Source organism: Ursus maritimus, unplaced genomic scaffold, assembly GCF_017311325.1.
Source record: "Ursus maritimus isolate PB19 unplaced genomic scaffold, ASM1731132v1 scaffold_1, whole genome shotgun sequence".
NCBI classification, from domain to species: domain Eukaryota; kingdom Metazoa; phylum Chordata; class Mammalia; order Carnivora; family Ursidae; genus Ursus; species Ursus maritimus.
Window position 1 is genome coordinate 91,555,759 of NW_024423343.1, and position 23,953 is coordinate 91,579,711.

At 43.4% G+C, this 23,953-nt stretch overlaps 1 protein-coding gene across 1 annotated transcript in view; it reads left to right on the forward strand.

The window, feature by feature from the left end:
- Window positions 1-294: 294 nt before the first annotated feature.
- TMEM163 (transmembrane protein 163) overlaps window positions 295-23,953 on the forward strand; it is a 219,210-nt gene continuing 195,551 nt past the window's right edge. The window contains exons 1-2 of the mRNA XM_040645516.1: window positions 295-496; window positions 5,857-5,976. Coding sequence (XP_040501450.1) covers window positions 295-496; window positions 5,857-5,976 — 322 coding nt within the window. The remainder of the gene's footprint in view (window positions 497-5,856; window positions 5,977-23,953) is intronic.

Below are 23,953 nucleotides of genomic sequence, written 5' to 3' on the forward strand. Positions count from 1 at the left end.
CGGTCTCGGGCGCCGGGGCCTTGGGGCGGGTCCCTGCCGCCCGCACCTGCCCCCGTGGGCGGAGCGCGGCGGCGACAGCGCGGCCCCAGCCTCTGCCACCCGCCGCGCGAGCCGTGCGGCTCTTCGACACCCCCGCCCAGCCTGCTGTCGGCGCACCTCAGCTCCTCGGCACCCTCCCTCCCTCTTCCAGCGGTCCGTCCGTCCCTCTGCTCGCTCCGAGCCGCGGCGCCTGGCACTTCTGACTCAAGTCCCCGCCGCGCTCGTCGCCGCCGCCCGGAACCGCCGCCCCGCGCCATGGAGCCGGCCGCGGGCAGCGAGCGCCGCAGCGCCCCGGTCCCCGCGGTCCCGCCGCCGCCCCGGGGCCACGCGCCCTTGGCCGCCGCCCCCGGTCCGGGCCCTCTGAGCAGCCCAGCGCGCGAGCCGCCCAAGCCCGAAGAGGAGCGGCAGCTGCGGATCAGCGAGAGCCGCCAGTTCAGCGACGGGCTGGAGGATCGAGGTGAGCGCACGCCGCGCTGGCCGCTTGCCGGCGCGGCCCCTTTCCCCCTCTCGCGTCGCGGTGAGGAGCCGCCGCTCCCGGCCCGCCTCTACCCACTTGCAGGTTGGCGGGGCGCGGGGCTCGGCGTCTCGGGGCGCGCGGGGGCGCGGGGCCGGGACTTCCCCGCGAGGGCGCGGAGAGAGGAGCTCCGCAGCCCCACCTCCTGAGGCCGGCGCCGCCCGGGCAGCCGCTCCTTACCCGGAGCGCGAGAACCGGGCAGCCTCCGGGTGGACCCCGCGCGGGCCCGTGCTCTCCTCTTAGCCAGCCCCGGCCCTCCGGCGCCCAGTGGAAAAGTTCGCGGGAGGCGTTTTTTGCTTTTGGAGCCCAGTGCTCCCGGGGGACTGCGGACCCTGCTCAGCTCGGAGGGACCCGAGCTCAGTGCGTCCTCCTTCCAAGCCCCCTCCGACCCCCGGCGGCTCCCCGGGAAAACTTCCTTCTGCGGGTTTAGCCTCGCCGACTCGGTTGGTGGTCGCCCCGGTGAGGGAAGACGGGCGGTCCTCGACCCTCACTTGCAGGGGACCGGGTTTACCATGGGTCACTGCCCCACTGTTTTGTGATGGCAGAGGACTGGGGCACTTGGGTTTGGACCACCAACCTCCTCTGAGTGGACGCCACTGAAAACTGGTGGTTCCCGGACCGCACGTCTCCAGCCCCTTCAGAATCCCTCCCAAGACACTGGCCTGGAACCCCACAAACGTCCCTTTCCTGGGAGACCAACCCCCTACCTTCCGAGATACAGCCGATGCCCCCTTTGAGAGGCCCGCAGGAAACGGGAGAGACTCCGTTGTTCATTCTCGTGCCTCTCTCCTCCTACATCCCTCTTACCCTCCCTGCCTCGTTTCCTTTTGGTTTGGAGGGAGCTGTGTTCTTGGCCACGTCTATACCTTTTCTGCTGCTTTCTGAATCTAAATTCAGATCGGCCCCCTCAAAAAGACTCAGTGTTTGGGCTAAAGCCGGTTAGTGGCCGAAGCGGGATTCTTGCAGCCAGGCCCTTCAGCGGGGTGGGGAGCCGGCTCATCGCCACTCCACCCCCTTTTCTTGGAAGCCTTATTTTGTTGGCTGTGGCGGATTTTTATATTTTAGTCTTAGCAGGTTTTCGGTCCTATTCTTAGTATCTCCTGTACATTTTTATTCCGGTTTAGTGTTCGGATGCACGATCTCTTTCCTCATAGAAATTTAAAACTGTAGCATGTGAAATAAAATGACATGGAAACAGCAATCCCAGAGAAGCGGCGGGGATTGCTCAGGGGGAACTGGAGCTCCTCCAGTTGCAACGAGTTCTGCACCTATGTTGCAGTTTCTCCTTCTGTTCCAACATAACTAGATCCTGTTGTAGAGCTGATGATGGGTGACAGCGCAAGCACCCCACAAAACCTATCCGCTTTATTATAGGTCATGTGAATTACCTTTTCCTCTGCAACTAACACTGTAGGATTTAAGAATTTTCTATTGAAGAAAGACAGAACTCTGGGCTGGGCTTATTTCTGTAGCATTGCAGGTCATTTGTCAAAGCTGGCCTATTTCTCCCCACCCCACCAAAGGACAGGAGGGAAGAAAGTGCTAGGGGGAGTTAATATTTAGCATCATTCCGTAGCTTCGTGCTCAAGTGTAAAAAGCCCTTCTGAATTAATTCTTAGGGTTATTTTTCATTGGTCAGCTGAATTTCATTTTCCATTATATGATAGCCTGAAAGCGGTCACTGTTCATGAACTGTCCCTGTGTGAAAGCACTGCATATCACACACAGCCTCTCTGTTAGCATGAACCCTGTCCTCCAAAGAACCCAGCGCTGTGTGGCATTGAAAGCTGAAAGTCAGTGTGACGTTCTTTTGTTTGACCTATTGCTGACAGCAAAGAGTTAATGATGAATGAATCATTTTTGTTAACTAGATCAGGTTACCTGGGGAGGTTTATTACAATATTTTGTGTTTGTGTTATTTTTTTCTTATGGGGCTGCGGCTTTCCAATATCGATTTTTTTTTGAATCCCTTGGGAACGGTTCGATTGCAGCTACCTTTTTCCTAATGGTGAAAGGATTGGGGAGGAAGGAGCTAAAGCAGTTGCCTGCTGTGCATCTCTCCATCGTGCCTGGCTTGCTTTTTTTCTAGGCCTAAATACCTATAGGGTGAAGGGGGTGTCGGTGCCCTGGATGTGTGTCTATATTTAGCCTTCTTTCTTGTCCTCACTTTCTTTTGAGCTATTAGAGCCGGTTATGGACTGCGTCTAACTCCCATCAAAGGCTTGCCTTATAAGCTAGTGTTTTAGGACTTTAGAGGTATTTTCCCCTTAGAAGTGATGTGGGCTGCTTCCCAGAAACCTAGCTAGCTGATAATGCAGTGCCATTTGGCTGAGCCTTGTAGTCAGGGAGCAAGAGTCGTGTGGTCTAAGACTTTTAGGGATTAACACCCCCCAAATAGGCCAAGTTTGTCTTGGGTGTTTTCACCTCCTCCCTTTTAATATCCACTCTTCTCTACACAAGTGGTTTCCCATCATTCTGCCCCAAGCCGGCTTAGAGTTTTACATGCTTCTGCATTTCTTACTACCTTCCTATGTAATGAATATTCCCCTTCCTTCAGAAAATCCAAGTGTGACTATGATTAGGAGAAAGATATTAGAACTAATTCTTACTAGCATGGACATGACGGATGGCTTCAACTTAACCACATGTATTTGCATTTCCCACTCTACCCAAACAATGAGTTATCAGTCTTTCTTTCACACAGCACTTTGGCTTACTAACGTCAGGCCTAGATTACAAATAGATGGAATTGGAGTGAGATTAGAAATCTGAATGTGGAGGCCAACTATGTTCAGGAAGGGGCACAGCCCTACATGCAAATGTGCAGCCTTCCTTAGCTTCTCTAGGCTGGGCTACCTTCTACTTCCCAAGCACAGCTTTCTGAAAACTTGAGGCAGTCTCGTCATTGCTTGTGAGTATGCACGCAACCAACATGGAGAGAGAGGCACCTATTTGTGGACCATTAATTTATGGGTCTTCGTAGGTCATCATGCTCCCCTTTGAGGGGGAGGTGTTTTCCGTTCTTATTATCAGCTGGAGTTTTAGAAAGGAAAACCAGTAGGAAATAAGCAAAGGTTGGACAGATATGGGAAAGTCCCTGCCTTCTTGGATGGTTTTCGCATTACATTTACTCCAGTTTTTTAAATTCAAAACCTCTCATAGGGGACACACACACACACACACACACACACACAGGGTGAGATCTGGGGAGCAACCACCAGTCCTGCTGTTTAGAGGACTCAGGTGTCCTCTTAGGGCAGCCCAGCCCTTGTGAGGGGACACCCCAAACTCCTTCATGAGTGTGCTGGTCCACTGTGGGCTGAGCCATGTGGTGGTCTGTGTGGTCGGGACCAGTCCTATTGCTGTCAGCCGCTGTCTCTGGAAGGAAAAATAATGTTATGTGGCAGAATGAAAAACCCAGATCATTGTCCTTTCTCTTAGGAAATGAAATCTGCTTCTGAAAGGAACCTGGTTTTTTACCCCCAGTGGATAAACCTCTTGAGACTTGCTGTCAAGATACGCCCCAGATGAACTGCTCACTTGAGTCACTACGTACATGTTACAACTTCACTTCTCCGGAAAATCAGTTGGCCAGAATGAAAGGAAGATTTTTATATCATTTGGGGAAAAAGAAAACAAATGATTGGGAGAGTGCGGGACCTGCTCATTCTAGGTTGACTTGAACAGAAGGGTGATTGTCATCGAAAATTAGAATGGCGTGTTGTTTGGTGGCTAGGGGAAAAGTAGACAAAGGGACAAAAGCAGGTGGATGAGGGGATTTTAATCTGAAGTCATGTGTACCAACGGCAGAATTTGACAAGAGAGAAGGTTTTTCTTTTTTCATCCAAGTGCATTTATTAAGGAAGGTTTGGGGAGATTTTTACAGTGAGGTGATGGAGATGTGTTTAGACCCACCTTTTGCAATCTCCTCTACCTTGTGATCCCATGCAAATCTACGGGTTTTGATTATTTAAAAATCTCTGGGCTATAGACTGGGTTCCCGAAGCACCTTTCTTGACATTTCCTCTTGCTTCCTTTAGGACTTGTTGAGGGTGCTTGAGGCTGGGTAGTGAATGGAATTGAGAAGTTTTACCCGGGTCTTTTATAATTTTTAAAGAGGATGCAGTTTTCAGCAGCCAGAGGCTGAGCACGGTGCCCAGTTGGTCAAAAGGAATGATGTCTCTTACATGGTGGGCCAGGTGTGATATGTTGCAGGCTGTGTGGTATTTTACAAATGGGTGCCTGAGCTTTGACTACCAGTTCTTCACGATCTGGAGCTGTCGTGATGAAGCTGCCCCACTTAGAAAGGTCTGTCACGGGCTGTTCAGCCCGAGATGCTGTCATAAGGTCCTGTCGATAGAGCATGCATGAGAATTTGGTCCTTCATGCAACTAAGAGCCACCATATATGATCTATTTTTAAAGGAGAAGGAAAATAGGAATCAGGCTCATGCTGAAGGTATTTTGATCCTCCACCCAAGGCAAGTGGAGCATGGGCATCGCCTGTAAGACCTCACGAATTTCAGCTGGTGTCAGGGGCCCCCAGTGTTGAAAGCATTGGAGACAAAATCACACCTTTCTCACACATGGCCTGCCCAGAAAGCTACCTCCCGCTTTAGCAGGTTTTACCCCGCTTGAATAATCTGAGAACTGTTCGCCATGTGTTTGGTACAAAGCAACACATACTATAGAGCAGAAAGAGGAGGGAAGAAAACAGGGCCTGCAATTGAGGCCTGGTGGCCGTTGCGGGTTGTGATCGAAGAGAAGTCCTCCTTCTCTTCCTGTTAGTTCTTGAGGGGAGCAATGAGGGTATTCGCGTTCCGTGACTCATTGCTTTGGGCAAAGCCTCTTTCACCAAGTTGTGGCCACTGCTGGTGGGATCGATGCAAATCAGTGCCTGTAGCGGAGGAGCCCGAATGCCCGGCCGCATGTGGGCTCACTGTGCTGTTTTCTTAATGGAAGGGGCTTGTTAGAGCAACGTCCGTATAGCTGAGTTCATACCAGGGCAGGGGCTGACAGGTTCCCGTCCAGTGAGTAGGTCTGAGGGGTCTTTCTAGAGAGTACGACTGCTGTTACCCTGCAGGCATACATGGCCCGTGTTGCTAGAACCTATGATTTTGCAAGAGACGCCAGATAGCCTGATTTCCATGTGGACTCTAATTGTTAAAACACAGTGTGGGCCAAACCAAACACATCTTGGCCCACGGGCTGTCAGTTTGCAGTCCTTGGATAAGAATGTGTAGCTCTGGCTGTGGGTTTCTTAATAAGGAAATGTCTAACTTCCTTTCCTCCTTGTTTTTTCAGGCTTACTAGAAAGCAGCACTCGCTTGAAGCCTCATGAGGCCCAGAACTACAGAAAGAAGGCGTTGTGGGTCTCCTGGCTCTCCATTATTGTCACGCTGGCCCTGGCGGTGGCTGCCTTCAGTAAGTATCCGGAGTCCTGCCGCTCGATACCTGCTGCTGTTGTCTGTTTTAGTCTCTGACTCCTGGGGGATGCGCTTCTGCTTTTAGTTGACTATTGTTGATGAGAAAAAAATTTTTTTAGATGGTGGGAGAGTCAGGGTACTTATAAATTAGTAAAATGGCTTCTCTCCTCTGCAGAGGGAAGAGGTGGGTTAAGACGAAACGGAGAGGGATCCTGGGAGCCTCGGCTCTCATCAGTATGCGGGTTTGTGGAAGGAGATTCTGGCTGCAAGCTGAATAGGGAAAATACTCTCTTGGTGGATGCCTTCAGCTTGGGCTGACATATGACAAATCTGTATCCTTGAGATTTGTATTTTGAGCCTAACGCAACCAGATGAGTGCAGTATTGCAGTATATCCTCTCTGTCCTCCCGCCCCTTTATATCTGTGTAAGGTTTAGATGAAAATCATGTGCACATTTTAATGAAAGAAGTGGGAGGGTCCTCTGTTTTCAGTGGCAAGGGAAGCAAATACATTTATTACAATCAAGAAAAGCTAAGATAAGAGAACACTTTGTGCCCATGGATAATCTACTTTCTGGTCTGTGGATAATCCTGTTTGGGTGTTAGGAAGCCCTCTGACATGCATTTTCTCAGCTAACATTTGCAGCCTAAAGAAATGTGCATGTGCTATTTATTCTTATTAATCGTGCGATGGTTTCTAAGCTTAAGCGAGGACATTAAGCTTCATTTCAACCTTGGTAGAAACTACCGTGGGGTTTTTTTTGTTTTTTTGTTTAAATGCTGGGGTAAAGAGGAATATATTTTCGGCATTTTGTGATTAATTTATTACCTTACCAGAAAGATCTATATTCTTAGGGATAAGTATCATGCAAGATATCTCATGTGACATCCCTCAGAGAGGGAGAAGAAAAGGCTGTGTCTGCTGGAAGATACTACTCTGTGTGTGTTTAAAATTCTATTCTGTAGAGTTGACCTGCTGCTGGAAGTTGGTGTTGGCTCCCAAGAGGGAATATTAGAATTTGACCAAATGCTCCCTGCAAAACTCAGCATATATTACTTGACACAATTTATATTGGAAACACTGTGCCATATCGTTCTAGAAAAAAGCCAAACATTTAGAAGTAGAGGGTAATGCATTTCAGAGTATAAACATTTACCAGTGAGCCAGAAATCTAATCAAGATAATTCTGATTCCTGAAAATAGCTCTTCCTTCCTCTTGCCTCCTTTTCTTTATGCTGAAGCAAGAATAGCAAATCCGATTGATGTCCCTGGAGGGTAATTGGGTGGTGGTGGCTGGTGGTGGGCTCTGGATCAGACACCGTCATTTACATATGTAAAGAAAGAGGAATGGAATGAGGGGTGGTGATTTACCAACAGAATAATAGTTATTCAGACGTGTCCGTGTGCCTAATAGAGCTGTTAGATTTTTATCCTGTGGGTGTTTGAATGAGGACGCAAATGTGAAGAAATACTGAACAAGTCTTTCCTTTGGGAGAATAATTCTAAATTTGATGTACTTAATCTCATAATAGAGAAAAATTATGAGGAAATGTTGGTTTCATATGTTATGCCTGATCAGTTGGGCTATCTTAAAATTTGGTTCCATTTCCTTTAATAGGAAAAGCCTGTTGCGTAATGCGTAAGGAATTAAAATTTTGCTCTGTGAAAAGGGTTTTCTTTCTCTTTTGAAATGATTTTACCCCTTTAGCGAGTATGTCATTTAAATCCTCCAAATTCTTGCCAATAAAATGTTGGCATTGGCCTATAATATCATGACCTGTGTTATTTTCTATAATAGAATTTGTTCCCAAGTTGGTTTCAAGTTAAAGCAAAAAATGCAGAAGAGGAGTTCTGTTTTCCCCTACTTTAACCGTGGGGTAGCTTTATTGTGTGCGTGCGTGCGTGTATTTGTATTTTATGCTTTAAACCTTTGTGGTGGTCTCTGCTTGTGTTGTTTACCCTTTAGGTTCCTAAATGTATTTGTAATATGAAGTGTTTAAAACCCGTTTTAAAGTGTCATTTACATATTGGCAGACTTTTGTGCCATCTTTTTCATAGTTTTGAATGGAAAGAGAATCAAATAAGGATTAGGCAATATAAGCTGACTTTGAAGTTATGTTTAAAGTAGTATCTAAAGGAAAATGGTATGTTTTGGAAATGGCAATAAATATATTTTTAAAAAATTGTCACAAGGACCCCCCCCACCCAGTCTTATTCTCCAGGGAGGTGGTTGACAGAGATGTGAGGTGAAATGGGATAGGCTGCTTGGTGGACTCCTGTGCCATCCAACGGAAGCAGTCAGGTTGGACCAGTTGGTCTTTTTAAAGAGAATTGCTGTTGAATTACTACCTGTGATGCTTTGAGATAGCAGAGAGGTCTTTGCACTGTGTGTGTGTGTGTGTGTGTGTGTGTGTGTGTGTCTGTGTGTGTCTATGTGTTGGTGAAGGCTGATAATCATGGTGACGAGGAGAAGATCATATTGATCATTACCTCTTGCCACTGCCGGATGGTAAACTCTGTGGGGAGGGAGGAGCATTCATCCTTGCATGGACTCAGTATGCAAGATTGTTGAATGAATGAACTGAGCGAGATTTTTAAAAATCCCTCCCTCCTTTCCTTCCTTGTTAGGTGGAAAGAAAATATTTATTAGAAAAAGATAAATGATCTAAAGGTTTATATAGATACCAGGCTTAGAGCTCCTGTATTTTTACAAACAATTGAAGAACTTTTGACAATTTGATCATCCTTATGGCCATTCTCTCGCTAAGGGCAGCGTCTTGGAGCTGTTCCTGCTGGGGTCTGGTGGAATTCCGGTCTTCATCTCCTTACCTGCCATTTTCTATTTTATCACAGATGCTGATTTTTGCTGAATGTCTTATAAAAAAATGCTGCTGTCTTTCTTGTGTTTGGAAATGAGGGTGATGGATTGTGTAAGTTTTAGGGATGCTGCTTTTGCAGTCAACTGGGAAGGTTCATATTCTTTACATAGGATTTGCATTGCAAATAAAGACCGGCACCCTTCCACCTCCTGTAAGCTTCCAGGTAATCAGGTATGCTGTGTTTTCTCAGATTAGTAATTCTTAAGAGACATAGTGACAAAACTAGCTTTGGCCAGTATAACTGAGTTGTCTGTGATAAATCAGTTCTGTATGTAAATATGGTTGACAGGCACATGTCAGGTATAGTCTGAAAATTTAAGGGAACTTTCAAAGTTTGTGACTTAAAAGTGTTTTGAAAAGAGTGTGTGCATTGAAAGAGATATGAACCATTTCTGATAATACTTGGTAATATAGAGATTTTGGACCTGTTAAAAAATGCTGATATAAAACCAGATGGTAATACATCTTGAATATTGCAGAGAGCCCTAGTTTGGTTTTAAAATTGGTTCTGTTTATAATCGGTAGGCAGCATGGAAAATGGCAATCATGTTATGAACAAACCTTAAAAAAAAAGTCTATTTTAATACGTCTAGAAAGAGAACAGAAGTTCTGTTTCAAAACTCAGAGTTTTGACATTATTAATGTCTTCATTAGAATGATTTAGAAAAATGCATTCTGACTCTTGAGGTTTGAATGAGTGCAAGTTAATTTTTAGTCACTCAATACATGTTCTGTGGGAAATGAAGATATATTTGAAATATTCTCAGGGGAAAGAAAACCTTTCCAAAGATACATAGCTCTATTAAATAAAAACCTCCAAACTAAGATCTTCTCAGAAAAAGCTCACTCAAAAATTTAGTGAATCAATAGATATAAGAATTAGAAAATTTTTTTGAAAGAGGTGATTTTCTTTTTGAATGTGGAGATTTTAAAAAGAATATATTTGATTTTAGCATAAAATCTTGTCCCTTAACAATGGTAGAATATATATAGTTAATTCTCTTTATTTTTAAATTGTGAGGCCAAGAGTTGAGAGATGGATAAAATGAAATCATGCCAGTCTTCTATAAGCTCCGCAAAGTGTGTCGGAGAACTTTCTTAGGTAATCTGTCATTTGGCGTATTGTGAGATGGGAAAGGCATGACGCCCCCCCTGGTTTCCGGTGCCCTGAGAGTAACATCTGAATAGTGACAGTGTCCAAAAAGGTCAGGCCTGACCACGGCCCCCTCCCCGCCCCTTCACAGACACTCAAACTTTTCCTCAGGACTGGAGAGGGTGTCGTTTGGCCAAACTCATCTTCTCACAGATCTCCACGTGGTGGACCCCTCCCAGAGGCCTCACAACCACGCAGACTAGACCCATCCCCCAGCCTCGTTTTATCCATTACACTGCGTATCCTTTACAGTTTCTCTCATTATGCCTCCACCTCCGTTAGGTAATGGTGCCTGTGAGGCCCTAGTCTTCTTAAACACGCACTCGACGTTCTGCTTGTAGACTGATCCTTTGTGTTGTTTGCTGGTCTCTCGAGATTGATAAAAGCAGTATATGCTCATTATAAAAGTTTGTGAGACCAAAGATACAGAGTGCAAATCTCTGTCCCACCCTAAATTCCTTCTTTCCCAATTCTTGCTCCTGTGGACAAGCTTTGATGCCGGTGCCTCATGTTTTCTTCAGGACATTTTCTGTGCACTTCCAAGCCCAGGGATACACACCTTCTGATTGCTACTTAAGCTAGACGAGATATCTTATCCTTGCTGGTCTTTGAATTAGCACGGGCCTCTTCACAGGCTGCTGTTTTCACAGTTTTGTGTGCAGTGGATTTGATGTGGAGAACCTTCAGGAACAACTTCCCAACCACCGTCTGGCTGCCACTGCCGAGGCGGGTGACGCGTTGAGGGGGATGTGGGCAGGAAGCTTGTGAGCCACATCCCGGGGGTGTTCAGTGGGTTAACTTGCTTCCGTAAGCATGCTGGGTGAATGATAACTAGGGATGCTGCCTCTGAGGGGTGGAAACCAGGAGGGGAGAACAGGCCGAAGTGTGGCTGGGAACCTCATCCTGACAATGCTCCCTGCCTCTGGGTTCCTCCTTCATACCCTCATGCTCATGTCCTCAAGGACTCTGTGCCTTCTCACCGCTGGCCCCCGCACTGCTAGCTCACTGAGGGCACACGGAATGCGGAGTGGCATTTTGATCAGGTCCCTTTGCTTTCCATGAGGCCCCTGGTGGTCTTGACGCCTTCCTGGCTGGACGCCTCTCCTCCCATCTCCTAGCTTACCACCACTCCAGTCCACAAATGCTCCTTCTAGTTCCCCAAACCCTGCATCCTGCTCTGCCCTTGGCCTCAGATGCTCTTTGTTCCTGACCCTACCCTTTGTTTCCTGGCTAAATTTTACTTATCCCTCAAAATTGAGGTAAAAGATCTACCTCTTCCAGGAAGCCTTCCCTGGACCTCTGTGCTGATGTACATGACCCTTGGTTCCCATAGTCCCATGGGCACCCGTAATCAGAAACGACACAATACTTGAGTCACTACTCGGCAATAATACACCCTGTTCAGAGGCAGGCCTCTGTCTTCTCCAGTCTGTATTCTCAGCCCCTCACACAGTTGGCACTCAGATACCAGGCGGACTGGCGTAAGTTTTGACGTCTCCCTGCTGAGGCCCCCATGGCTGCAGCAGGTCGAGGATGTATGTTTGTAGGCCAAGAGCCCAGAAAAAGGAGTAGTGACTTTTTCAAGTGAATGGAAGCAAGAGGGAAACTGCAAGAGGGACATCTTCAACTTTATAAATAGTGGGGATGCCAGAGCCCACTGTCTCTGCTGCCGTCTGCCTCCTCTGGGATGGAAGGGCCTCCCTTGCTGCTGTTAAGAGAGCACATCTTCCCCAGACACCATGCTCACAATGAGCTGCTGTTTCGAGCCTGCAATGGGGGAGGGGGTCTCAGCAGCTGCCTGCATGTTCTGTCCCCCTTCTCTCTGCATACTGCACACAGCATTTAATTAAAAATGTGGCCAGACACAAAAACAGACACATAGACCAGTGGAACAGAATAGAGAGCCCAGAAATGGACCCTCGGCTCTTTGGGCAACTAATATTTGATAAAGCAGGAAAAAACATCCGGTGGGAAAAAGACAGTCTCTTCAATAAATGGTGCTGGGAAAATTGGACAGCTACATGCAAGAGAATGAAACTTGACCACTATCTCACACCATACACAAAAATAAACTCCAAATGGATGAAAGACCTCGATGTGAGACAGGAATCCATCAAAATTCTAGAGGAGAACATAGGCAACAACCTCTACGACATCGGCCAAAGCAACCTTTTTCATGACACATCCCCAAAGGCAAGAGAAACAAAAGATAAAATGAATTTATGGGACTTCATCAAGATTAAAAGTTTCTGCACAGCCAAGGAAACAGTCAGAAAAACTAAGAGGCAGCCCACGGAATGGGAGAATATATTTGCAAATGACACTACAGATAAAGGACTGGTATCCAAGATCTACAAAGAACTTCTCAAACTCAATACACGAGAAACAAATAAACAAATCAAAAAATGGGCAGAAGATATGAACAGACACTTTTCCAATGAAGACATACAAATGGCTAACAGACACATGAAAAAATGTTCAAAATCATTAGCCATCAAGGAAATTCAAATCAAAACCACACTGAGATACCACCTTACGCCAGTTAGAATGGCAAAAATAGACAAGGCAAGAAACAACAATTGTTGGAGAGGATGTGGAGAAAGGGGATCCCTCCTACATTGTTGGTGGGAATGCAAGTTGGTACAGCCACTCTGGAAAACAGTGTGGAGGTCCCTTAAAAAGTTAAAAATTGAGCTACCCTATGATCCAGCCATTGCACTACTGGGTATTTACCCCAAAGATACAGACGTAGTGAAGAGAAGGGCCATATGCACCCCAATGTTCATAGCAGCAATGTCCACAATAGCTAAATTGTGGAAGGAGCCGAGATGCCCTTCAACAGAGGACTGGATTAAGAAGTTGTGGTCCATATATACAATGGAATATTACTCAGCTATCAGAAAGAACGAGTTCTCAACATTTGCTACAACATGGACAGCACTGGAGGAGATAATGCTAAGTGAAATAAGTCAAGCAGAGAAAGACAACTATCATATGATTTCTCTCATCTATGGAACATAAGAACTAGGATGATCGGTAGGGGAAGAAAGGGATAAAGAAAGGGGGGGTAATCAGAAGGGGGAATGAAACATGAGAGACTATGGACTATGAGAAACAAACTGAGGACTTCAGAGGGGAGGGGTGTGGGGGAATGGGTAGGCCGGTGATGGGTAGTAAGGAGGGCACGTATTGCATGGTGCACTGGGTGTTATACACAACTAATGAATCATCGAGCCTTACATCGGAAACCGGGGATGTACTGTATGGTGACTAACATAATATAATAAAAAATCATTAAAAAATAAAAAAAAAATGTGGCCAGAGTCATTAGCATGGGGGTGTCCTTGTGACACAGCCATGGCAGTGACTCAGAGGGCCTGGGCAGTGAGCCCCAGCTGGACTTAGTAAGCCCAGCGGTTCATGCCCCTCCTCGCAGGGGCCCTGGGGTCTGCTGGGGTACGGCCAGTGCTCTGGGGAAAATTCGGGAGGGCTTTTCCTATTGCCCCTCAGTCGCTCTTCAGACATAGTGGTAAGCCACTTGGAGAAGAAGGGTTTTTCTGGTCTGCTTGTACTCCAGGGCTGTGGTTTTGTCCTCTGGGAAGTGCCTCTTGGAAGCTGAATTTCTGGTGTAGCTGCTCTGGACAAGAGGTTTTCTTCTGGTGCCTTCTCCCTGAGGGCTGAAGTGCAGGTGGATTGAGATTGGGAAATTCCAGATGAATCCAGAGCCAGGCAGAGAACCCTTCTGCATCCCAGTAACCTGTTCCTCACCTTCCACCGTCTTCCACCATCTTGCATGCCGAATTGCCCATCCTTCCCAGCTAGTGAATATGTTCCTCCATTCCTTACTCAGCGCCTGCTGGCAAAGCACAGTCTGCTGTCCTAGATGACACAGAGGACGCCCGGAAGTGGGACAGTCCTTTTGTCCCCTCTCATTCGGGTCTAATGCGAAGATGCATCCTATAGATGTCAGGGCAAATGACAGGGCAGTGGGGTAGTATAGATAACGTGAAACCAGCTCACCCTCCCCCATCGGACACACAGAGTGCTCAAGAAAGGACATCACTGATCTGTTAGAGAAAGGACAATCTACAGTGCCCATCCCCAAAAGGGATGAGATGAAAATCAGAGCTGTCAGTACAGAATGGGGTCCTCCCCTGGGGTGGGAATGCATGAAGATGGCGGGACTCAGAGACTTGAGTGATGATGTCACGTGGGGCTGGAACATAGCGGGAGAAGTTTGTTGAGACTGCCTCCACAAAGTATCACAGAGAGGCTTAGGCAACGGAAATTTGTTTTCTAGGCAAGGGGCCTAGACCAGTCCTTAGTGTGGGCTGCCCCAGGGAGAGGTATAACCTGGGGAGAAGTGTGACCTTGGGGAGGCAGCTTCCTTCTGTAGAGAGTATAGGACAGTTCAGGATGCAACTGTGGGCCATCAGCAGCTCACTCCTGGCAGCCGGGGAAATGAGCGCCGAGGTCTTGAGGGAGGATCCAGGAGATGGGCCATGGCGTCCACTACGGGAGTTTGTACTACCCACTGAGCCTAGGAACCCTCAAGCTGAGCTACAACCTGGATGTTGTCTGAGGTTGGAAATGCCTCCGGAGTGTCTGTAAGAAGCACACGCAGAACCTCAGCTGGGGCCCTGCGGTGTCTCATGGGTGTCGCAGCATGTCTCCACCAAAGATGAGCTTACAGTCTAACACTGGAAAGCTCCTGGGCAAAGGGTCCACAGGACTGAGCCATTCAAGCAGCATGATTAGAAGTCAAATTCCAGATGAGAGAAGTACCTGAAAAATGCCCTCTGCCCTCTATTTCTCCCTTGTTTTACTCTCAGCAACCATTTTACCTCTTCTAGGTGGTTCTTTTATTTACTTGTACAGTTGATCCTTCAACAACGTGGAGTTGAACTGCATGGGCCCACTTCTGTGCAGATTTTTAAAAGATAGACTACGGTACTATAAGTGCATTTTCTCTTAGGATTTTCTTAATAAAATTTTCTTTTCTCTAGCTTATTTTGTAAGATTACAGAATATAATATGTATAACATACAAAATATGTGTTAATTAACTGTTTTTATTAAGTGGTAAGGCTTTGGTCAACAGGAGGCTATTAGTAGTGAAGTTTTGGGGGAATCAGAAGTTAGATGTGGGTTTTTGTTGTTGTGGCTGGTCAGCATCCCCAGCCCTTCCCCACCTCCCTCCCCCTGAGTTGTTCAAGGGTCAACTATTTATGCATAAATATTATGTATAAATAACAGGCTTCTGGATTTTTTTTTTTTTTTGGTCTTTAGCCATTATTTGTTGACTTCCCACCATGGAAGAAGATAATTTACTCTGCTGCTCTCCTCTTGGTCCCACACAAACATGCTAACCTCTTGAGCTCTTACCCTTGCATACTAGTCCTTTGCATTATTCTGACTATATAAATCCTGCTCACTGAGCCATATGGTGAGGAATGCTTACTTCTTGCCTGCCCTATTTTTTATTTTCTCTGATTTTAATATCTGTTTTGTTTAATATCTGTGTTTGCTTTTCTCTGAATCTATTTCTTATTAAAGTCTAACTCAGCATTTCTATTCCAACCTCAACTCCTTTGTGGTATTTTCAGATGCGTAGATAAGTCTGTCAGTTGCTTCTTGGAGTCTCTCAGAGGCAGTTGACTTCCTCAGATTTGTTCTGGTTGCCCTTTCTCCTTGGTGCACAGCTGTATGCTAGAATCGCCCATGATTCACCACCTCTTTGGGCATTCCCTTGATTTCTCTCCTCTGTTGAGTTTCCTGTCTCCTGGATACCAGGTTTTTCTCTTCTCTGGTTTATACCCGTTTGGAGGGAACACATCTTCTCCTAGTTCCCTGGGAAAGGGCACATGGGAGGTGAAGCTTTCAAGCCTGAAATGTTGTTAATGTATCCTGACACTTGATTGATGGCTAAATAGAAACTTCACAGTAGGAGATAATGTTCCTTAAGAGTTTTGAAGGTTTTGCTCCATTCTGTTCTTATTCCTGGTGTTAGTATTAAAGTCCTAAACTATTGTAAATCCTAATCCTTTGCTTGAGACTTGCTGCGCTGGGGTTTTTTAAAACAAGCACCCCCTGCTTTCATTTTCTGTGCACTTGCTCCACTTTCTGGGAAGTGGACTCAACTTTATGTTCCTACGTTTCTATTGAACTTTCCATTTTTACTGTCAAGTTCTGTTTTAAATGGTCAGAGTGTTCCTTTTAAGAGTCACCCAACTTTTGGTTGTTTTTTTTTTTTTTTAAAGGATTTTATTTATTTGTCAGCGAGAGAGAGCAGAGGCAGGGGGAGCAGCAGGCAGAAGGAGAAGCAGACTCCCTACTGAACAAGGAGCCTGATGTGGGACTTGATCCCAAGATCCTGGGATCATGAGCTGAGCCGAAGGCAGACGCTCAACCGACTGAGCCACCCGTAGATCTTATCTTTCTGAGAAACTATTAGTGATAGTTTAAAAAAAAAAAAAAATCTCTTCTGTCTCTTATATTGTCTTCTTCCAAGATTCCCCCTCCCAGTGTGACCTGGGTTTACTGTTCCTATTAGGGAGGGCTCCTGCGAGAAGCGATCCTTGATACTCTGCTCATAGTGAGAGTGGGTATTCAACTGACGGGAGCTCTGAGCATGTGATGGCTTTTACTGGAGAGTGACATGGTTGGACTGTGTTGTTGGATAGTTTCTGCTTGAATACTTCTAGATCCATCCTCTTGGGCTGCCCAAGTTGCCCAGAGAAGGGCCTTCTGATCTGCCTGGAGGGTGAACGCCTGACTGTGAATTTTGGAAGCTGAGTTGGGCAAGAGGATTGGGATCTCAGCGTTCTACCTGGAATTTGTAACTTTGCTGTTTTCAGTTTGGTTTCTCTCCTACCTTCAGCTGAGCCTGGTGTCCATCACATAAAAGGCTATCGTACCTCCTCCAGAGAATAAACCTCTAGGCATCTGATAGGAAAGCTGGGGTTGGGGAGAAGGTATTACCTTCTGTGCAGAGCTGGGGGGGGGGGGGGGAAGCCAGAGCACTGCCTTTTCTGCAGGCCTTGAACCCATCACACTGTGTTCAGTCTTCTCTTTGTTACATTGTGCTACCAATTCTCGGTTTTCTGGGTGTCCCGAGGTGTAAATTGGGTTGCCTTTTTGCTTTCGCAGGGCTGTCTTAGGAATTTGCTTTCTGGAGTCTGTTAAATCAATTACTACTTGCCCATATGTTTTCTAGCTGCTAAAAATAGTTCTTGTTGCCTCTTCCATCTTCTTTTTCTAATGAGTTTTCTTTAAAAAAAAAAATTCCTCTACTCTTAGTTTAGCGGGTGTTTTAGAAGAAGCAAAAGTAAACGTGAGGAACCATGCTGCCACATTTCTCTGGAAATGTTAAACAGAGCAATTTGTAATGAAAAATATAGTAAGCGAATCAGAAACCAATGAGACATAGTGAACCAAAATACAGACTGAGGAACTTACCCAGAATATAGCACAAAGTGATACTTCCCTTTCGTATTTTCTATTCAAGAGACATGGAAGATAGGAAAAGCTCCAATAGAAACAAATAAGAATTCCAAAAGCAGAGAAAAGGAAGTAGAGAGTAGTGTTTTTACAAGTGTCTGAAACTATTTTGGAGTTGACGGGAAGGATGGAGTACGTACTTCTCAAACCATTGAAGGAAAATAAATTAAGCAACTGACCTTATTCCATAGACAGCTGAAGTGGGGGGTGGGGGGGGGGGAGAAAAGCACAGAGAAAGCAAAATGTAGAAATAAACCCAAACATTTCAGGAGTTCTAAAAGTATAAATGGATTAAATCCAACAGGTTAAAGTCAGATGTAGATTGGATTTAAAAATCTAGCTCTATACCGTTAATAGGAGATAAATTGAAAACATAAGGTAACAAAGTGGCTTAAGTAGAGGGATAGAAAAAGATCTATCTGGCAAATACCAACAAAAGTAAGTTGGTTAGTTGCATTAATCAGGGAAAACAGACTTGAAGACAAAAAGCATTATTAGGCATAAAGAGTGTAATATATAAACAAAACCGTCAGTCTACCCTGGAAGAAAACTTTTGTGAGTTTGTATGCACCTGAAAAGCTCCAAAGCACCCAACCAAAAATTGACAGAGTTAGAGGTAGAAATGAACAAATCATCCTAACAGTAGACTTTATTCTGTCTCTTTTGCTAGTTGATAATTAAAAGGATAAAAATATCAGTGAAGACTCTGAAAATTTGACTTATATAATTCAATGTTTTTCATACGTTTTTGACTGCTATCCCTAGTGAGAAATGCGTGTGTGGCTTAGTATAAATGAGCTTCTGTGTATATATACTGCATATTGTCCTATGTCAGCTTTTGATTATAATATGCAATATGATTTTTTGTGCCACTAGGAAATTTTTAAAAAGTGCTGCCATTGGTCTATATCATGCTATTCACTGTGTGAGGGGCCTGATGTCAGAGGTGTTAAAATTAGGGGAAAAAAATGTGCCCTATCATCACTACTCCTTTCATTTAAAAAAGTGTTGGTCACAACCTATCAGATTGATTTTGCGCCCCACTAGCATGTTTTAACTTTGAGTTTAAAGAGCACTGAACCCTGTAGGTCAATATAGAAACATCCGTTCAGCAAGGATGTTTTACCATCATGGAACCACTTCCACGGTCATAAAGAAAGGTTCATCAAATGCCTAAGATGGTTATTTTCCAGACCGTGTTCTCCAGCTATAATGCAATGATCATTTGAAATCAAATATGGCTAAGATAGCCCTCTATATCGTGATTAGTGTTGGGAAATTGAAGAACACATTTCTAAGTGTTTCAAGGAGAAAAGTTTTATTAAATATTAAAAACACATTTTGAATTTAAAATGAGAAACTACAAATTGGTGAGCAAAACTGCCTAAAACAAGAGGCTAAAAAACAGAAAAACAGTAATCCAAGGTAGCTGGAAGGAAGCAAATGATACATTTAAGAGTACAAACTAAAGAGAAAAGGATACAACAGAGTCAACAAAACTAAAAGCTATTCAAGATTAATAAAATAGGCTGAACTCTGGTAAGTCTGATCACAGAAGAAAAGCAACAAATGAAAAGTAATTAGAAATTAAATGAGATGCATAATTAGAAAAAAATTTAGAGATGAGACTATTAGAGTTTTATGTCTATAAATTCGAAAGTTTAGTTGAAATGCATAGTTTCATAGAATAATGATCTGCCAAGATTGTCTCAAGGAAAAACCCCCAAAATGCCTGACTTACATTTAAAAAGTTAATGTAGGCCAGTGGTTCTCGACCAGGTCTGGTTTGCATCCCCTCCCATTCCCAGGGGACTTCTGTCAATGTGAGGAGACATTTTTGATTGTCACAACTTGGGGTAGAGATGCTATGGGCATCTGGTTGGCAGAGGTGGGGGTTGCTACTAAACATCTTTCAGTGCACAGGACAGGCCCCCACAACAAAGATTTATCTGGCCCAAAATAGTGTTTGTGCCAAGGTTGAGAAATTGATCTAGGCCAACATGGTTTTAAAGGTGCTTTTATGAATATTCAGAATCAGGTAATCCTAACCTCATGTACCCTGTTCCAAAGCAAAAGAAAGAAAGTTCCTACATCATTCTGAGACTAGTACTAACTTGATACTCAAACTAAAGGTAATAGGGAAGAATTAATAGATCAGTATCCTTCATACAGATGCAAAAGTCATAAATAGAATATTAGCAAACTGAACCTCTCTCTGTTTATGTAACAAAACAAATAACCATCATTAGCACATTGTGTTTATTTTAGGAATACAAGAATGGTGTAATTAGAATATTCTATCATTCACCATGTTTATAAGAGGAAAAATCATAGCATCTCTTAGGAAATATACAGAATGCATTTGGTAGAATTCAAGGCAAAATAAAAGCTTGAAGCAAACTAGGAAGGGAGTTGTTTGAATCTGATAATTTCTAACCTAAAACATCAACAGTTGTTACGTGGTAAATATTAGAAGCAGTCCCTTAAAATCAGGAATGAAGACAAGAATGCCTGCCATTACCACTTCTCCTCAACATTATTCTTGACGTCTTAGTGTAGTAAGGAAAGAAAAGGAATAAAAGTATATGGAATGGAGAGGGAAGAAAAGTAATCATTATTCATGGATATTACAGTCCGCTCTACATAGAAAAGCTACGGGAGTCTGTAGAAACTCCTAGGAGAAATAAGAAATTTCAGCAAGGTTATTGTGGATGGGTAGAAGTTTAATATACAAAAATCAATTGTGTTCTATAATGGCAACACAGAAGTAGACCTTTTAATTTTCATAAGGATACTATTTCTTATAGTAAAAAAAAAAACCCAAAAGGAATAAATCTATGTACAATTCCTAAATAAAATGGAAATGCAGTTGTCAAAACTTTGAAAACTAGAGTAGTTGAGATTGTGATCCAGGGAAGTTGGTTCTGATAGACCAATGAAATTGAATATGGAGCCTCACACATATGGAAATTTGATAAGTGAGAGAGAGAGGTAGCATTGCACACCAGGGAAGACAATAATGCTACTGGAACAATTCACTGTGTAGAAAAGATGAAAATACCTCCCAGCATACGCTAATATAAATTCCAGGTGCATTAAGAAACTAAACCTGAAAAGCAAGAATTTGAAACTCTTAGATGAAAATATGAGAATATCCATATGACCTAGATGAAAAGATATTTAGAATTTAAGACACAGAAAGCACAAACATCAACACATTTAACTACAATAATAAAACACGTTAGTAAATTGAACATCAGTAAATATGCATCCATAAAGTAAACATCATTCAATTGAACTACAAGCATACTAAGGCCATTGCGCATGAGAAAAACCATAGAAAACGAAAGATAATCTTCTGACTGGGTGAAGATATTTGCAAAACATGCAACCTCTGGATGTGTTTAAGAAGATATATGGACTACTGACAGCACTTTTGTTTGTAACAGCAAAAAAATAAGAGGGAGACAGATGTCCATTAAAGGGAGATTTGATAAACCGCAGGGTCTTAGTATCTTAATATAGTGGAGCTATATATAATTGGTCTATATATAGTTTTCAGTTTTATCAGACCCAATGTACCCTTTTTATAACCAATATTTTATACCGATTTACTATATTCAAATGAACTTTTATCAATGAAATTATATCCCAAATGTAATATAATGGAGATACCAGAGGAATGTAATTTTGAAGAAAATAGTGTATATTTGAATCTATAAATACTTGCTTTGATGATATTAATACATATAACTATGTAGTTGCTTACACCTGCATATAATGAGAAAGTTGGGATCTTAAGAGTCCTATTGTATTGTTGACATTTTCCTTCGTATGACATTTTGAAATACGGGCTAAATAGGTATGCTGGTATACATATGTAGAATCCTCATGCATGTGACGGCTGCAAGAACAGATTGATAAAAGTCTTTTATATTGTGTGTTGAGTACCTGGAGTGGAGTTGCCATTGGTGACATTGGTGAATTGGTTTATAATTCTCTGTAAAGGTCTGAATAAAACCAAACACACTCTTCTCTTGATTTACATGGTAGTTATATTCCTGGACAAAATCAGTGTATATTTAAAACTATGCAAAACAAAACTTTCCTGTATAGGTAAAATAGAGTTGAGTTCTAGGCTCAGATAATTTTTCACCTAAATATCTTGTGGGTTATCTGACAGCCCTATCGGACAAGAGAAAATTCTTCATAGTGGAAGACTCTCTTGAAATTTTTAGGATATTAAGATTCTGGCTCCCTCCCGCCTGCTAAATACTGTGATCACCCCAGTCCCAAGTTGTAATAATCAGTGACAACCCTATAAATTTCCAACACGCCCCCTTAGGGTATAGTACTACCCTGTTGGGAACTGCTGAACTAGATAGACCCTCTGGCTCGGAGGGATCTGGAAACAATGCTGAGGAATAAAAAAGTTGTAAGAGCCTATCAATTATGAATCCTTAGCAAACACAACATATTGCTCGTGGATACACAAGTAGAGAATAACCTCAGTCACAGGAATGATAAGCTAAACTGAGGATGGGCAATGTCTTGAAGGGGGTGAAGACAAGGGATCAGTAAAGGATACGCAGCAGGCTGCAACCCTAACTGTGATGTTCGTATAAAACAGAAAACAAAAACAAAACCCCCGCCAGTTCTGGAGCAAATATATAAAGTGGTAGGATTTGTCAAAACTGGGTGGAGAATATATCGGTGTTGGTTCTCTAATGGCTTTTTTTTTTTTTTTAGGTCATTATATGCCTAAAAACTTTACAGAATAATCTCAAGGGAGACAACAAAGCAAAGAGAATGAGTAAGATAAATGTCAAGTGAATGGTTACCATTGTATCTAAAGGTTTATGTGATACCTTTTGTTCTCTCCCCCAACAGTTTGGGCTACTGTCTGTTAATTCTTTGCTGTGAATCAGCAACCTTTGCTTCCCCCTCCCCCTACTCCTTTTCCACAGCATCTAATTTGAAACAGTATTCTTTTACTCACAGTCTATATCCATAAGGCAATCAGTGAACATATTCTTGTTTTCCCTACTCTTGCCAATGCTTTCCCCTCCTTTAAAACAGTGAAGGGCATCTATATCATCCGATCATATAGACCTCACATACTCTATTTTTCTTATAACCAATTAGTTCTAGTTCTACAGGTTAATATATTTTTAATAGTCACTGCCAATTCCTACACTGCTGCTTCATTTCAGCTCTTTAGCCACTGGATTCTTCAGGAAGAGTTCATGGGAACCGTATTTCTTGAGCTCTTGCATGTTTACAGTATTTTTTTCTATGGCCTTTGTACTTGAAGGTCATTTTGGCAATGAACAATCCTAGGTTCACATTTTCTCCTCCAAATATCTTAAGTACATTGCACCAAAGCACTGCTGTCAGTGTTTGCTGACAGTCTGATTTTTTTTTTTCCTCTTAAAAGTGACTTTGGATGCCCAAATAATGACCTTTCTTCTTCTTTCTTTAACATCTGAGACTTTTACCAATGTCCCGATAATGGCTAGTTTGGGTCAACTTTTCTCAGATATAAGGTGTAGTTTCATGTCTTTCTATTTCAGAAAAGTTTTATTGCACGTATTGTAGTTTTTAGTATTTTTTTTGGTTCTGTTGCTTTGGTTTTACACCTTAGGAGTTTCTGGTGTATCTGTGTTGGATCTTTCTTACCTTCCTTCCTTACCTGTTATCTCTATCTGTTCATTTTCCTCAAATCTTTAATATCTTTTTGAGTTTAAAGATTTTCCTCCTTTCCATCTTTAGCTCTTTAAAAGTAGTACCATGTTTTTGCTCCTCTGTTTTTTCTAGTTTTATGTTCCTTGCTGAAATGCACATTTTCTTTTGGTGTTAAGCGTGAGTTCTTTTATCCCCCCCTCCACCCCCGTGTTTTTTTTTTCTGCAATTTAATTTCTTCTTCATTTCTTTTTGCTTGTTTTGAGAAACTATGTTAGAGTTTGCATCAGTTTTGTAAGCATGCTTTTCTTGGTGTGTGCTCATCATAAATAGGGACATTTTTCTGCTTTTTTATTTAATTGTATAACTTATTTAATTGTATGATAGTGGAGTTTGATCTTCCTCTGTTACTCCTGTTTAAAGGAAATGAGTCGTCTTGTACTTTCACGAGGAGCTAAATCTGGAGAGCTTTTTGAGCATGATGGCTCTAGAACTCTTTTCTCTCTCTCTCTTTTTCACAGAGTAATTAAAAAATATGGCCTCCTTTTTTGGTTCTGCCTTCTGGTCTTTCGTTTTGCTCCTTTTCCCCGTTTTCCGTTATGAGTGTGCTTTCCTTGGCCCCAGTTGTCTCTGGCCTATTCAATTTGGATTTTACTTCTAGTAATTTATTCTCAGTTGTGGGACTCTGTCCTGGAAGGGAGCTCTGTCTTGTTCGTTCAGAGCACGTGGACAGCTTCAGCACCATCAGACGGTGCCGCTCTT